The 18,147-nt window shown below is 29.0% G+C and overlaps 2 protein-coding genes across 3 annotated transcripts; both read left to right on the top strand.

Annotated features, from left to right (window-relative positions):
* On the top strand, positions 1-2,379 carry MRL7 (polyadenylate-binding protein 2-binding protein). 2 transcript variants are annotated; one of them, XM_020380888.3, is made up of 5 exons: positions 1-168; positions 336-1,209; positions 1,607-1,691; positions 1,888-1,999; positions 2,152-2,379. In XM_020380888.3, the coding sequence occupies exons 2-5, from the start codon at positions 398-400 to the stop codon at positions 2,253-2,255; spliced, it is 1,113 nt and encodes a 370-aa protein (XP_020236477.2). In that variant the 5' UTR covers positions 1-168; positions 336-397; the 3' UTR covers positions 2,256-2,379. The 2 variants fall into 2 exon arrangements, with proteins under 2 accessions (XP_020236477.2, XP_020236478.2); XM_020380889.3 differs by having other exon boundaries at positions 1-216.
* Positions 2,380-10,592: 8,213 nt separating this feature from the next.
* Positions 10,593-15,258, top strand: LOC109816028 (Mitochondrial substrate carrier family protein). The gene is made up of 6 exons (XM_020380883.3): positions 10,593-10,826; positions 10,993-11,076; positions 11,399-11,460; positions 11,644-12,005; positions 14,470-14,684; positions 14,815-15,258. The coding sequence occupies exons 1-6, from the start codon at positions 10,701-10,703 to the stop codon at positions 14,869-14,871; spliced, it is 906 nt and encodes a 301-aa protein (XP_020236472.1). The 5' UTR covers positions 10,593-10,700; the 3' UTR covers positions 14,872-15,258.
* Positions 15,259-18,147: the final 2,889 nt, after the last annotated feature.

The raw sequence follows: 18,147 nt of genomic DNA, 5'->3' as shown, positions 1-18,147 counted from the left end.
AAGCACATTTTCTGCAATTGAAGTGACAGAGTGACGAGGAGAGGAAAAAAAAAAAAAAAAAAAAAAAAGCAACTACACGCATATACTACCTTCTCAATTCAGTGGATATCGCTAACTATTTGGAAGCTTTAGTTGAATCATTTTCGACGTTCGAAACCCCTACACAAAGTAAGCAAGTTATCCCGTGTGTTTTCACTCTTGAACACCAGCTGTTTGGTAAAAGAACCCAACCATTGTTTTCGATTTCTTTAAATTTAATGGTTTTCTATCTTCTCTGTTTATTTTCTCCACAATGATTCTGACACTTTTTTCCTGTGTAACACTCTGCCGAACAGAGAGAGAGACTCTTCATTCAAGATAGATGTATTTCCGTTGACAACGTTGTCAAGTCACGAAAATGCTGTTTCTCCAAACTGCTGTCTTGCCCAAACGCTTCTCACCTTTTTGTGATGCTAGTTTGCATCCATTGTCACCACTTAGTGTTCAGAATCCCATGTTGGAATGTACCCACAGTTTTTCTCATTATTCCCCTGTATCTAGCCACCGCATTGTAAAGTCTATATCATGTTCAGTTTCTAGAAAGTCTCGTTCAAAGTCCGAGCCTGAACCTGAACCTGAAGCTAGTTCGAACCAAAGAGAAAGAAGAAGAAGTCACCAACCTAAAGATGTGGAATCCAGCAGTGAAGATAAAAGTTCAGCAGATACATTCCCCACAACGATTCCAAGGAAGCCGAGGCGTGGTCGTAGAAGTGAAGCCATGGCAGTGGAAGATTTTGTACGTGATTCGCTCGAGCGCACGTTTGCCACAATTCGGCAGCAGAACAAGGATGCTTTGGAGAATCATGGAAATATAATGAAGGATAGAGATGGTGACAGTTCTAAATCTGAAAGCGGTGATGGTGATGATGACGATGACAATGACAATGGCAAGAAGGAGGAAGATGATGGTGAGGAGATTGGAAATAAGATGATGATTGAGGAAGAAAGTAAAAGCTGGCCATTGGATGCAGATGTTGGGTGGGGAATTAGAGCTTCTGAGTATTTTGAGAAGCATCCAATAAAGAATGTGGTGGGAGAAGATGGGTATGAAATTGACTGGGAAGGGGAGATTGATGACAACTGGGTGCAGGAGATCAACTGTTTGGAGTGGGAGAGTTTTGCTTACCACCCCAGCCCATTAATTGTCCTTGTCTTTGAACGCTATAACAGGTAATTTCTAATGTTCTTGTACAAGTTGAAATTAATTTATGCACATCTTTTTTCAAAAGCTTCCTTTTTGTAACTTATAAGTACTGATGAGCCTAATAGATCTCACCACCTTTACTTCCCTTATTATATAGTCATTTCTTCACAGAAAATATTTGTCACATTCAGAAGCACGTGATAATGCACATGAGTGTGGGAATGCACAGACAAAATTATTAGAAAAGCATTTCTGTAACAATTATTTTCATTAAATATTTGTTTTCTTTTGTGAAATTAATATATGAAAATGCCATGTCCCCATATATAAGGAGTGATATGTAACATAGCGACTTCAAATAATGTTAGTTATTTATAGCTAAATGTACCCTTAAGTTAGGTGTTTGATTTAGTTATTCCACAGGGCAACTGATAACTGGAAAAACTTGAAAGAGCTGGAGAAAGCAGTAAAGGTATATTGGGGAGCTAAAGATCGGTTGCCTCCCCGGGTATGATCTGTTTTCTACTTCATGTGCTAAAAACTGCACTTTCATCTATTTATACATACCTGAAAGGAAAAGAATGATTTTGCTTTCTATAAATGCAAATCTTCCCTGCCATTTATCACTTTGCAGATGTTACAACTTACAAGTGATAACCTCACTATTTTACAATACCATATGACATATTGGATTTACTTTATAGGCGGTTAAGCTAGATATCAATATCGAGAGAGATTTGGCTTACGCCCTGAAAGTTAGAGAATGTCCTGAAATTTTATTTTTACGGGGTAACAGGATCGTGTACAGGGAGAAAGGTGAGAACATTGATCTTTATCTTCACCTTTTTATTTTATTTTTATATATACCATTGTTTTTTTTTTTTTTTTTTTTGTTGGTACCAAGAGATGCACATTCTCTGTCTAGGTTCTTCTTTTATAATGATGCACTGTTACTTATACCTTTGCAGAACTCAGAACTGCGGATGAGCTGGTTCAGATGATTGCATTTTTCTATTACAATGCAAAGAAGCCTGCGTGGATAGATGATAATTTCTTGTATTTTCGCTATTGATAAATTTTCACAAATGTCATATGGCCATTGTCAACCTGAAGATTGCGTGTCTTTGTAATGAAACAAACAAAACTGACAGCATTTTTTTATATGTAAAGTATAAAACAATCGGGCAAATTTATAAGTTTTAAGTAGTAAAATAACTCTTCAGAAAAACAAAAAAAAAGAGAGTAGAACATAAGCATACATATTCATTGTTTTATCTTCTACGCATTATTGGCTACGGAGTTCAATGTGCCTTATGTATTTTTCCTTTTCTAGTGTTTACGTTTTAACTTATGTAAGTCAAGTTTTAACGCTTGGCAAAATGCAGCACAACGGTAGTCAATACAAGACAACACAAAAAGTAACTTCGATAAATTGAATACAGCCCATTATACACACAGGTTTGAAGTTTGAAGTGTTGAGTTAGAGTTTGTTCTTGACATTAAACAACCCGAAGAAGTTTGAATCGATTAACCTTACAATTTATGAGGGTTTGTTATATGTCAATATTACTCTTTAAGGCACATTGAATGTCAATTCCTCTCTCACATGTCATTGGGATTCAAATGTTGAATGTGAGTAAATGAAAAGTTTATATCAATTAATAATATTAAAGATTTTGTTTAATTCAATAAAATTCATTGTATTATATATGACAAATATAATTATTTTGTGTTTAATTTATAATAGAGTCATGAAACATGATAAAAAAGATGAATAAGGATAATACAAAAGTCCAATATTTTGTAACTCAATAAATTATAGGACAACTTTTTGTCTCAGGTACTATCGTTGAGATTTCAATGAATAATTGTGGATGCTGAGTTTTCTAAAATACCAAAGATTAATTAATTTAAAGTTGTACGATTGCCGTGAAATGTTTGTATGTCTAGGGAGGCCACTTTTTTGCAGTGTCTTTCATCAGCTTTTATTGTTATTTACACAATAGGAATAAAAAAGTTTAAATAAAAAAAATTGCGTAAATTATTAAAACTCTCACAACTAAAGCTCCACCTTAGTGGAGTTACGAGTTTTTCATTTCATGCTCTACATACAAATTGCAACTCATATCAAATATGCAGTTTATATATGAATACCTTTAGGAAAAATGAATAAATAATTCATGCACTAACACTTACAAAAAAATTACACCATAATTCAATCAACAGTTGTCATGTACAGTGAAATTATTAATTTTTATAATAATAATCTTAAAAATTATATTAAACGTGATTCTTAATCTGTTAACATAGTAAAAAAAAATTGCACTCAATGTTTATAGAAATTAGAATCAAAGAATTTTTTATTTTATTTTAAAAATTAAAGAATTGTATGTTGCGAGTGGCTATGGAGGAGGAATCTTGGACTCTAGCCCCACTCATGGGTCATAATCATTCGTATTCCTTGATGGTTTGGTCCTCTTGGCTTTCAAGCAATACATATTACTCAACATGGTGATGACTTCTATCGAACTAAAATAAACAAACAAACAAGGAGTGGCTTATTTGTTTTGGATTATGTTCTAAGAAGCCTTTAAAGGAAACATAATTTGTTCTCTTTCTTTTACGCCAATTTAATAGGTTTTAAAAAACTGTAAATTCAAACATTAAAAAAAAAAAAAAAGTGTTGTTATACTGACACGCTCGCCACCAAAGATGGGTTTGGTTTACAAGTTGCTGTCTAGATCCAAATTTGGTGTTGTGTGTCGTGAAGATTGAATCTAAAATGTTTATCTCGAGACTCATTTGGCTTTAGATTAATGTAAGATAGCTTTCATTGTCTTTAAACCTTACATAAAATAAAAAATTATAACATGTATAATTTTTGTTTGTCCTTAATTGAAGATCAAACGAAACCAAGGTTTTCACGTTTAAACACAAAGGGGTGCAAAAGCATCGAAAGAGACAGAAGTTTGATGTGATAACCGGAATTGAACGACGAATCCAAAGGAAGGGTTTGTCACTATGACTGAGGTTCCACAAGTTTTATATCCACAGCACTAGCATGCAGTAGCAGCAACCAACCATTTCCACAAGCTGCCACCATCACACGTCCTCGTGTATTAGATTATAAAATAGATACAACAAATCTCAACTCTCCATACTCTAAAATGCCCTTCATCATTTCCCTATTTTACTCTTGTATCTATATGTATATACCCTATTGACGTTTACTTGATTGTTATAAAATAAATGGGAAATGCAAATTCGAAATTACCTTACCCATGTTTAATCGGTAATTTCTAATAATCATGATCATAATTAATAATTAACAACTCTCGATCCATCTTAACTCAATTTTCTTAAATAAAATGTTAGGTTTGAGTTTTATAAATAAAAAAATAGTTAAAAAAAACCAATGGTGATCAAACAAATTTTTTGATTGAAATTAGATATCAATAAATTTAATATATACTTCTTATTAATAACATAGTTATAAGAAAAAATCAATATATACTTCTCATTAATAACATAGTTATAAGAAAAAATTATGAATGACATTTGGATTGAATATTGTAGTATCATCTTTATATTTGAATTTTAAAAAATATTTATACTATATTTATGTAAGTAAACAATTTTAATATTTATATCTCTTAATTTTTTTTATCCATCTTAAAGAATGCATTACTATAAAAGCGTTATTTTCCTGCGAATTTTCCTAAAAAAAATATTCGCAGAATTTTTTTGTGAATTTTTTTGTAATAATAATTTTACAAATTTTTTTACGAATTTATTTGCGAAAAATAATTTACAGATATTTCTTACAATTTTTTTATGAAAAATAATCTACAAGAAATTTTTACAAATTTTACTACAATTTTAATGATCATAAAAATTTTTTTCCATGGTAAAAATTTACAGAAAATATTGTAAGAATTTTATTTTGTTTCTTGCAAATTTTCTTACAAAAATAAATTCACAAGTAATGTTTACTAAATGGTAGAAAAAATTTTACAGGTAACTTTTCCTTCGAATTTTCCTACCAATTTTAATCCACAAGAAAAATCAAAAAAATATTTAAATTTATAAGTTTAATATTTTTAAAAAACTTAAAGTCCCACATCGATTGAAAATAAAATAATTAAAGAGTATATAAGTTAAGACAACACTTACCTTACAAGTTGATTTGTATGGTTGAGTGTTAGCTTCAGATGAATTCATTGTGAGCATTTGAAAGTTGAAGAATTATTAATAGAATTTGTAGTAATTTATTTAATTTTTTTCGTAAAAAATATTCCAGTAGAACTTGCGAAAAAATTTTCCTGAAATTTCATAAGAAAATTTCTTGCAAATTTTAAAATTTGCAAAAACATATTATCCACGAAAGTATTACCTACAGATAAAATTTTGCAGACAAATTTCGCATGTAATAAGAGAAATTTTAGTAGTGGTGCTTAATTTATTTAAAGTGAATGAATTTAAAAATTTATTCATAACTTTTCATATAAAATAATTGAATATGTCAAGTATGTGAAATAAATATTTATTTAAAAGAAATGAGTTAGATAGTTTATGCATGTTTGGAATTTTGTTGATTATGTGCCTATTTAAAAAAAAAAACTACATCAACTAGTACAAATGCTATAAAAGTAACTTTTTATTACTTCTAGTAGATATGAAGAGAGAAGGTTAACGTGTCATCTTTAATATTTTCAAGCAAGCATTCAAACATTCACATATATATTGATTGTGGATCCAAAATTATAAAAACCAACTTTCTATCAATATTTCATTTTACAATGTATTTTATTAATAATATCTTTGACAAAAGAAAAAAGATTTTTGGACACCCAAGAGACATCTATACCTTGAGAGAGATAGGGAGAAATAAATGATTGATATGATTGATGATTCGTATGATAAAAAGGGATAAATAAATACAAATTAAGAATATTAATTGGTGTTTTATTTAGTTGGGTACCCAAAAAAATTATCCTTAAACAAAAATTTGATAGTATATATGAATGTTCTATATTAACAAATTTATTATGCAAAATGATTTATTAAGCATTAATACAATGCAAAATACTAGTATTTTCAAAATTAGGTTGACCATTGAATTGATAAAGACACTAATTTAAGATTTAATAGTTGAATTATGATCAAATTGGTATTTATAAAATAATTATATAATATCATATTTTTATAACACTAAAATTATAAAAGAAAATCATTTAGATTATTAACATTTAAAACACATGTAAAAATTTAAACTAAATATAACACATTATTTAAGTTTAAATTTTAATAAAAATATAATAATATACATTAACTATAATAAGTTTATATTTAGAATAAAGATGTTAAATTAATATAATATAAAATTATAAAACTCAAGATATAAGATATATAAATTAATATAAATGATTAAGTTATATTTTTATAAGAAACGTTTTTAAAATAATTTATTTAAATATACAATCCTTATTAAATTTTAGTTTTTTTCTTAAAAATAATTTAAATTCAATTTTAAGTTTTATAATTATAATCTTTGAGTAGTATCGATTCAAACCGGTTCTTTACACCGATTTTGGATCAAATGACTAATTCTCATGAATTTTTAAAATGCTCTGGTTTTTGTTAGTAACTAACCAATCACTCGATCGGCTCCCAGTCAAATTAGTCGAATTATTTTATCCAATTTTAAAACACCGCAAAATACCATATGTAAATAGTGAAGTTAAAATATCATATAATAATTAATATATCATATGTAATTATTAGACTTATTTGAGCTAATATTTAACTTTTTTTTTTTACTTTTTCTCATAAAATACATATAAATTTATATATAAAAAAGTTAAACTTAGTCAAGCGGGATGAGAGAGACCAAACCAACAAAAATCTATACAAAAACTAGACTATGCACACATTTGTTTTTACTATCGAGTGTGATCCACATCAAATTAAAAGCTAAGTTGTGTTGGGAATTCAATGAGCTATGCAAGTTAATATCTCTCTTCACAAATGTTAGAAGTAACAAAAGGTTACTTTTACATCTTGTACACTGTTTGACATGATTTTTGTAAAATACACGTACTAATAATACAAGCAACTTGAGTGTGGTGTACTCAATTTTTCAAAGTAGCACAAGTAAAAAAGTGTTCCAAACATGCATTTACCCGATCCAATATGCTTTTCCAGACTGTAGTGAAAAGGCAAGGAATGCATGTGGTTTTATTGCAACAATGGAAAAGCAAAAGATAAGGAATTCACATTCCCAATTAATTCCCCATGCCATGGTCCATTCATTCAAAGATCCCAAAGCATAAGCAACCACCCCCTCTTCACACTTTATCCAAAGCCCATAACCTTCTTCCTTTTCCTTTTTATACACGTTTCAAGAGAGACAACCACACATCATATGCACCACTTGTATACAATTGTAGTTTTCATATTACCTAATCTAAATGCTAGCATGAGACCCACTATCACAAGAGTGAATACATGATGTTATTGTCTTTCTAATTTTATTCATTACGAACAAATACTCCAAAATATAACTTTTTAACTAATATTGTAAAAACCAACCAAACTTGTCATACATCCTATTCATATCATTTACATTTTGTGTTTATATAAATGATAATTGTTGGTTTGGTAAAGAATCAATTCATGTTCTACAAGGATATGAATTTGATTTTTATCGTTAATATAATCGACTTTTTGATAAATAATGTATAAGTAAGTTTGTAAATGCTCTTTGAACCTTAATTTATATTTTGATCTAGGTAAATTATTGAAATTTTATTCACATAAATTGTTCTATATAAAAGAATAGATTGTTAATTTAGTCTCTTAAATGTTACTTTCGTTTTTAAATAGTCTTTTAAAATAATAAAATTACGTATCTAATATATAAAGTAATACTTTCTATTAATTTACGTCCTAAAATGATATATTTTACTTTTCCTGATTAGTTTGAAGAATTTTTTAATACTTAAATAATTACTTAACATAATTTTGAATTTTTTAATTCTTAAATAATTACTTAACATAATTTTTAATATTAGAAGGATTATTTGTATGATTTTTAACTTTAATAACTATTTAAGAGAAACACTCTTATTTTAGAGATGAAATTGAGATTTTTTTTATAATAAAATCACATTTAGGTTTATCAAATCAAAGACATATAACTAATAAGTTGGTCCATTTGATATTGAACTTAATTTTCTTAAGTAAGATCTTAACTTCAAGTCTCATGTATAAAAAAAATGACCCGAGAAAGAAGACCTTACTAAAAGTGGTTAATTAAATTCTTCGACAATTATTAGTCATCAATAAATATTGATTAAAAAAATCACACATCTTAAATTTTTTTTATATTTTTAACTATATTGATCATTAATGTATAATTAATTAATTTTAGTGGTATATAATTTTTTAAATGTACCTAAAAGTGTTACCAGTGAATTAATATGAAATATAATATCGTCACTTGGAATAATGAAAATTTACCATTATTTATTGTACTTCCTTCCAATTATTTAATATGATTTTTTTTGGTAAAGATAGGAAAAATTACAAAGATGATCACAATGAGAATTGAATCTAGGTCCTCATATTTCTAACTACTCCAACTCCTCCCCACCCAACCATTAAGCTAACCTTAGTGGTCAATAGGATGATTTAGATGTGATTGAATGATAATTATTTAATTTAAATAAAATTACAGTAATTCCTTCCGTTTAGTTAATCGGATAATTTAGATGTGATTGAATGACATTTAATTAATTTAAATAAATTTATAGGGATGAATTTAATATAATGAATCTGTTTGTTTAATTTTTTTTTATGAAAATATTTTTTAAAATAAAAAACACTTTTTTTTTTGTGTTTGCTTAATTTTTTTTTAAATAAATAAATTTTTGCCTTTTTTATTTTTCTTTTCTAAACAACTCTTATCTATTTCTTAAAGAATTATTATTTTTTTTTACAACACAAAAAAAAAAAGAATTATTTTTTTAAAACACTTGTTAATTTTTTTTAAAAATTTGAACAAACAAATCTAGTATATACATTATCTATAATTTAACTTGTTATTGTCAATTGTAATTCTTATAAATAAACAAATAAATAAAATCCTTATAAACGATAAGAATTTGTCTTTTGAAAATTTGAAAACATGGTTTTCAGATACTCAAATTGTAATAATTAATTAACAATAATAGATTTATACACTTATATGGTAAAGGGAAGAAATTTTAAACGAATAAATATATAAATGTGTCACATTTTATCTCTCAATAATTACGTGGCAATAAAAATTATAAAATGATTTTCATGTGTGCACGGACGAAACTAGAAAAATATATTGAGGGGGCAAAATATTATTACATGATATCAACAATAACTTCTACAATTAATATTTTTTTAAAATAATAAAAATTAAATATTTGATACCAAAAATAAGCCCGCAAGACACATACAGTGACCTCAAATATACAGTTACAAATTGACTCAGTGTTTAATTCATTTATTTAAGATTATTACATTTTTTATTAGACAATGTAATTCAATTTAATTAAAATGACAGTGAGTATGTGATAAATTAATTTATTTTTTAGTCAAAACTTAATGAAAAAATAGTTAATTTTTCGAGTTTGAGATACTAATATCTATTTAAAAAGTTGTCATCTCTTGATAAATATATATTTTTATATTGAATTCTTGAAATGTCAATGAATTTGTTTATCTATTTTTTAAAATAAATATTTTTCTATTTTTTAATATATTTGTTTAATCTATTTTTTTAAATAGTCTTCCACTTTTATAAAAAGCAATTTATAATTACTTTGAAGAGTTATCGTTTTTGAAAACATTTTTTTTGGGTATTTTTTTAATTTAAAACTAAAATATTTCACTTGTTTGATTTTTTAAAATAATTGTTTATCGGCCGAGAATAACTAATGAGACGCAAATTCAGTTGACTGAGTTATAGTAAATTTTATATACCGAGTTAGATTTTTTTGTATATAAAAAATGAGAATAATGAATAAAAAGTAACATTGATGTAATAAATTGTATAACACTTTATGAAAAGAAAAATAAAAAAAATGAATTTAAAATAATAATATTGTAATTATTTTCTGTGGCAACTGGCAAGGGTGACGATGAACCATGATAATTGGAAAGTAGTTTAAGCAAAGGGATTTGGTTATGAGAAAACTAGTTTTGTAAATTATGCGAAAGGTGAGGTTAATAAGCTATTAACACTCCAACTAAAAATAAATACCACATCAATATTATCAAAATGTTGGTCTCTCGTTTGTTGTGGGAGCGAGAGAGTGTGCGCAACGAACAACGCAACGCCACGAGGTTTACATTTTTTTGTATATAAATGCGCTTCTAAATAGTGTGCTCTCTCTCTTGGACTCGCCTCTCACGCCACTACCACTCTTTCACTTCTTTCTCGTTCTCTCGCTTAACCCTTTTTTTTCTCTCACAAACACCAATGGGAGACGAGAAGAAGCCCAAGCCTGCCACTTCCGGCGTGTGGTCCACCGTCAAGCCTTTCGTCAATGGTGGGGCCTCCGGCATGCTCGCTACCTGCGTCATTCAACCCATCGACATGATCAAGGTGACGTAAAGTTCTCACCTTTCTGCCCTTTTTTATCCTGATTCCCTCAAATGGGATTCTGGGTCTCTCTGATTTTCCTTGTTGGATTCAGATCTGTGGCTTTTTATGTACGATCTTTGTTTTTGTTTAGTGGGGTTTGATTGATTTGATGTGTTTGGTGGTGTAGGTGAGGATTCAACTTGGCCAAGGATCGGCTGGGCAGGTCACCTCCAACATGCTCAAGAATGAGGGTGTTGCTGCCTTCTATAAGGTTATTGTTTTTCTTTTATTTTGTTTTCTCTAATTATGGATCCTTGGATGAATCCAATGTGGGATGCATATGTTGTTGGTTTTAGTGTGGCCAAATGGTGTGTGTTGTGTTTGTTTCACTTGTTTTAATTTACCTGGCTATAGATCTGCAAGTCGAAGAAGATTTATTGTTGCCTTGGCTTACGAGAAATGAAGGGTTTTTTTATTATTTTATTTTATTGATGAGTGACTGTTTTATTCCAGTTTTGAGCCTGGGCTTTGGTTTTATTATCATTTACTGAGATGTACATCTAATGGTATCTATAATGAATTACTTTATGCAGGGTCTATCCGCTGGATTACTCAGGCAGGCTACCTACACCACTGCTCGACTTGGATCATTTAAGTGAGTTCTTATGACTACGTTCATCACTTTTAATTATTCAAAATGGAGAAATTGTATAGCTTTTGTTTCTAAGGCTTTGTGCTATTCGTTTAGCTTTAAATTAAATCACTAAAAGGCACGTCATCTTTCATGGTTTCAAAGGAATTACTTCGTGTGTTAACTTGATGGTTTATTGTTTTTTAGAATCTTGACAAGCAAAGCAATTGAGGCTAATGATGGGAAGCCCCTGCCACTGTATCAGAAAGCTCTGTGCGGGCTGACTGCTGGTGCCATCGGAGCAACTGTTGGTAGTCCAGCAGATTTGGCGCTCATTCGAATGCAAGCTGATGCAACTTTACCTGCTGCTCAGCGCCGAAATTACACGAATGCCTTCCATGCACTCTATCGAATTGTGTCAGATGAAGGTGTTTTGGCACTTTGGAAAGGTGCTGGGCCTACTGTCGTTAGAGCCATGGCATTGAACATGGGGATGCTTGCATCTTATGATCAAAGTGTTGAGTTCTTCAGGGATAATGTTGGTCTTGGTGAAGCAGCTACTGTGCTAGGTAAGTAACCATTTTACTATTGTCAAATTTGAACTTTTTGACGTTAGCTTCATGCATTGTGATAGTATGTGCGAGACAACTAAGCTCAGATGTACGTCAATACACATTCCTAACGATTTTGTCCAAATTATTTATAGTGCAGCTTGTTTAAAATTTTCTGTTGATGTTTCAAAAGTCCATGCTTTACTCCCTTTTATGCCCTTATAAATTTAATTTAACAACACTTAACAAAATGATTTAGTCAAAAACCTTACAATAGTTGGTCTGTCTTTTATATCTACAGTCATTATTTTATTTACCGAAAGCCAAAATTTGCCAACAGATACAAAAGTTGGCATTGCTTGTTTACTGTATACAAAAACAGTTTTCTGTTTTCTAAAATTTGTGTGTCCTGTTCACATTTGAAAGCCTTTGTCTCTTAAGCACATTTGTGTTTTTTAAATGTTTGTCCCTTGAACACTTGAATAGCTGAATAAAACACTTGAAAATAGAAGAGAATGAAAAAACATCTCCTAGCTATTTCTTGTTTTCGGTTTTTGAAACACTTGTTTTAGAAACAGCTTTCACAACACAAATAGATTTCGGATGATAAATTGCTTGGTGAGTAGTTTCTATTGTTTAGGCCTGTAATTTATTGTCTGATGTCTTGTCTTTTTTTACAACTGATTCCTCAATAATACAGTTATTTCTAGCATGCTTTGGAAGACAAAACCAGGGCATTTTTTAAAACTTTGTGCTCAGAAAAAATACAAGAGAACAACTGCATTTATTTATTTATTTTTTATGTTAGCAGCTAAGTAGTTGTTTTTTAAACTAATCATTGTTAATGGTAGGATTTTAGGGTTACTACAGCAAAGATGTTTGGGCAAACTCTTCAAGTGGATGACTGTAGTTTACCCAAACAATGAAAATGATCTAATATGAATCATAGATGTTTGTTTAACATCTCATCCTGGAAAAGTGTTATGTCTACTGTCTAGATTAAAACATCCCTACAATTCAAAGTTCCAGACATAGAGCTATATATCTGGGAAAATTTGATATATATTAATATGTGTGTGTGTGTGTGTGTGTATATATATATAATCAGTCCATGTTTTATTAACGTGATTCACTGAGATGTTCAATGATAATTTCGCAGGCTAATGAAAATGCACATGTCAGTCTGGGCATTTGTCTGTCTTTTTCACCAAAAAAAAAATAAAAAATTCACCAGTCAGTCTTTTAGTAAAATTTAAGCTGGATTTTTCCATTTTAAGAATAACCTTTGTTTTTACCCTTAACAAGCTTCTTTTCTGCTTAAGTTTTTGATTTTAACTAATTAAATGATCACAAGGAGTGTTATTGCTACATTTTAGAGTTTTAGGGAATGTCACTGTAAATCATTGATTCAATGAAAAGGTTGAAGAGGATCTTCATCTATTCTAGCCTACCTTATTTTACTCCAAACTTCCATTTAGTGAATTGTGCACACATTTAAAGGGAACTGGATTAACATTGTGTGATTTGGTGGCCTTAGATTACTGAATTTAGTCTTGCTTAGGTCAAAGCTTCAGTTTAGTGAATTGTGCATCAAAAGGGAATTGGATCAACATTGTAGGCTATGATTGGATTAGATCATGTGTCAGCCTTCAAAGAACATCTGGGAAGTTTAGATTTGACCCTCTTTTAACATTTTCGTTGCTTGTGAAAGCATATGATTGTTTCTTTGAGTTGGATCCCAAGTATGATTTTGTTCATCACTGGATAAGTTGGGGAAAGGAATTTTTATCTTAATGTTTTGACTTTTAGCTTGGCATTGTTTATTTTCAAATGCTATTGATTGTCTTGAGTTTATTATCTATTAAGAAAAGGGAACGAGTGGTAGGTAAAGGGGAAGGAGTGCCAACACTAATTGATCCTGTTTTCATGCATTAAGTTAGTTATTCATGTTACACCTTGAAAGTAATTAGGATTCCTCAATTGAATTGAACTATGGTGTCCATTATTTGGAACATTGAGTCTGGTTCATCATCCAGTCAATACCCATGATACTTTGCATTCATGAATTCTTATGTTTATCTAGGTAGGGGGGAGGGGCACATATTCACTATTTGCTGGCGCTTGCGTCTGTTGATAGATTCCCATGCAATTTAGCTCTTGCAGTGTCTAACCATATATGATGCCTTCTGTTTATTTTTTTGTTTTTTGCATTCGAGTTGTAATTTTTTTGGTGCAAATTGGGTGCCTTGGTTTTTGCTTTTGTAGGATATTATGGAAGCTTGCATAATGTTAAACTCATAATATCATGATTCCTAGCCAGAGTTAAAATTTTGTGGGGGAATTCATGGTTATTGATCCCTCATTTTCTTTGAAATGGAAGTCTGATATTCCATATGGATTGTGCTATAAGCTACATAGGTTAAAATACTGCCGGAGATTTTATTCTCACTGTTACCTACTAAAATTTCTTGTTATTCTATAGGTGCAAGTTCCGTATCTGGATTTTTCGCAGCAGCTTGCAGTTTGCCATTTGACTATGTCAAGACCCAGATTCAGAAGATGCAACCTGATGCTGAGGGAAAATATCCATACACTGGCTCTGTTGATTGTGCTGTCAAAACCTTCAAAGCAGGAGGACCATTCAAATTCTACACTGGATTCCCTGTCTATTGTGTCAGGATTGCTCCTCATGTCATGGTATTATTCTCTCTCTTGTCGCATATCCTGTGTACAATGATTCCTTTGCTTTTATTACTTTGTCATGTTTTTTGAATTAGTGTTACATTTATTAAGATATATGATATGATTGTATTACTTGGTTATGCAGATGACATGGATCTTCCTGAACCAGATTCAGAAATTGCAGAAAAACCATGGGTTGTAGTTCCACATGGTAATGGACATTTTCTGTTGAATTCAAGCTTTGATTGAGCATTGAATAATTTGTTGGCTGTGTTGTAGTCCTTTTTGGCAGCTAAACACCAATGGAGCTGATCATTTTTTTAAGTTTAATTAATCATGCGACTGAAGCGGGAATTACATACGAACATTGTATTAGTCATATATAGAATTGGATGCGGCTGGAGCAGAGTAGTAGTATAATTCCATTTTTAGAATTTAATGTGATTGAGAAACTTTGTGGAGATATCCAAAACTAGAATAAGTATTCATCTCGGACACCATTTTGGCATCAAGTTTTGTAATTTCGTTTCATAGGTGGCATTGGCAAGTATTTTTTCACATCCTGCTATCCAAACCATGTTATTTCTTATATGTTGGGATTTTTCCTTTAATTATTTTGTTGGTGACCTGTTAAAACTACTAGTTAAGGAAACAATAAATAGGAAGCCTTTAATAAAAATCACATTTGAAAATGCATTGGAAATTACAGAAGTGTGACAACAGTAAGCGTGGATTTCAGGATAAAATTGTTTTTTTTTTTAAATAGAAATTCTACCGTGCCGTTCTAAATTTTAAGGGTTTTGGAACAGTTAGTTTTTTTTATATATATATAATTCATGAAAGTTCGTTTTTCAAAAAGTTTATCTTTTCTGTTTGAATATATATATATATATTAAAAATTTTAATGTATATATGAAATCTGAGTCGGTAAGGATATTTTTTTAATGATTTTATAAATTATAATGAATTGAAAATTTTCTCATTTGCATAGAAGTTATCAATGTTTTGAAAGTTTCATTAAATTTAACAGGTTTCATGAGTAAGTTATATTAAAAATTTACAAAATCTCTTTTTACCACAGTAAGTGTAATTTTATTGTGTTTTGCACTCTTATTTTAATTTCTAAGAAAAGATATGAAGCACTTGGGTCATTATTCTGTAAGTTGATTTAAATTATTTATTTGTCAAAAATACATCTTTTAGGAGAGAGAAAAAAATAAAAGTAAAAACAAAAAAATTCACATGCTACTTCATTTTTATTGATTTAAAAAATTAACTATATCAAAACACTCAAGTTCACATGGATATCCAAAAGGAATGTAATTATTATGAGCTTTTTAAATGATTTTTTCATTATCATTGTTATTTATCCATTTTTTCGAGGTTATATATCATGTAGCCCATTATTTTTAACTTCTGCTTTTAGTTTGTGTTTAGAGTTTAGGGTTATATCATGTCAATATTTCTTTGTATATAATTATTTCATATTGTTTTTTTTTTTTTTTTTAACTTACATTTTATCTTGACATTCTTATTTGTTATTTGTACAGAGGAGACGCACCAATACTTGTTTTTTGAGAGAGAACACCAATACTTTTTATTAAGTAAAACTTAATCAGTATTTTTGGATCTTGCTTGGAAAAGCACCAAGATTTTTTAATAAAAAGTAATATAAGATGAATTTTTAATAAAGTATTAAGATAATTGGTTAGAATTTGCTCTCTTTTATTAGTTTTTGTTATTGACCTGCAGTTTGGCTAATATAGTGACTGGCAAATTATCACGATATGAAGAAAAATGTTATGAATTTTAATGGTTTTCTGTACCAAAGTGTGACGTGTGACGAATCAAAGTAACTTAATTGTGAAAAAGTTATTTAAAAAGTTGAATATATATGATATTAGATGATGAAAAATTCTCTCATTGTTTGTTGGTTGTAGTCTGGTTTTAGCATTTTTGCCTCTCGTTAGGTGAAGTTATATGCAACCTCGAACGTTTATATTGCACTCCTTTTCTATCTTTTAGTTCTCTTCAGTTTTTTGTTTGTTTCTTTGTTTCTATTGTGTTTTATATTCAAGTAAATTACATTTTCCTTTTAAAAAATATGAATCGAATATTACATTTTTCTCTTTTCTTATATTATAAAAAAAATACAATCTCCTCTTTAACAGATTGAAAGATTATAATATATGATATTTTACTTATGATTTTTTTTCCATTAAAGTTCGTTAAATTTTATTATAAGAAAATCTTATTACTAAAGTACTATCAATTATGCTAACATCCCTACAAAAAGGTACAAATATTACACCACCTACCTTGTGTTAAAGTACACATTTTTTTTTTCCTTCAAAGAATATAAATATGTACACTTTTAACGATTTATGTCGTAATTTATATGTTAATACAAGAGGAAAGATGGTGTAAACTCTTATTTCTCAAGCAATGATAACATAATTTATTCAAAATATTTTATAGAAAACTTGTTTCTGTCAACGGTAATTTTTTTAACCAAAAAAAATAAAAAAGTTGGACTAAAAACATAAATTGGGATGTAAGAATAACAAACTCCATTTGCCAATCCATTTTAATAATTATGCTTTTATCAATTCAATAATTTTATAACCATTACATTTTATCTTTGTACGACTAATTTGGCAATAATGTTAACGAAAAGATAAAATAAAGAAAAATAAGAAGTATAATTTTTTGTGCTAAATTTAAAGCATAACAGGTATTAAATAAATGAAATTTATTTAATATTTTTAAGTAGAGTGATTTAGAGCCATTTTAATTTAATAATTTTGGGGGAAAATGAAAAATTAAATAACATCACTTATCACGTTGGTATACAAAAAAAAAATCACTTATCACGTATATGAAAAGATCTATATACATGATATAAAAAGATCTGTATGGATCTATACACATGCTATATTTTGAAAATTTGAAATTAGTTTATTTGGTGAATTATATTACCAAATATTTCATTACATTTAATGTTGAATAAATAAATTTGGGAAATAATCGAAATAGTTAGGGGAATAGTAATTCTCACTCGTTAAAGCATATGAGCAAGGACCTCCCTTATAAATTCTCAATTAAACTTTTATAAATTATATACTCTAATTCTAAATTTAGAATTTCATAAATCCTCACATTTTCTTTGAAAAACAAAATTTTCATAAACTTTTTCCTTTAAAAATACTCTCTCTCTCTCTCTCTCTCTCTTTCGAATTTCTTCTTTCCTTCCAAAATTGATTTTTCGTATATTCCCTAATTACATCCTGAAATAAAAATAAAGTCACTCCTTTTATTTTTCGTATATATCCAAACATACTCATACTCATTGAAAATTAAAAATTCTCAAACAATTATTTATAGTAGAAGAGACTTTGTCAGCTATTTCAAATAGTGTTTTCACATATAGTTTCAACACATCATATCTTCGCAGCAAATTTCTTCTCATAATATGTGC

The sequence above is a fragment of the Cajanus cajan genome, chromosome 2, assembly GCF_000230855.2.
Source record: "Cajanus cajan strain Asha chromosome 2, NIPB_CcT2T_4, whole genome shotgun sequence".
Lineage (NCBI taxonomy): Eukaryota > Viridiplantae > Streptophyta > Magnoliopsida > Fabales > Fabaceae > Cajanus > Cajanus cajan.
This window is presented reverse-complemented; position numbering and strand designations above follow the sequence as displayed.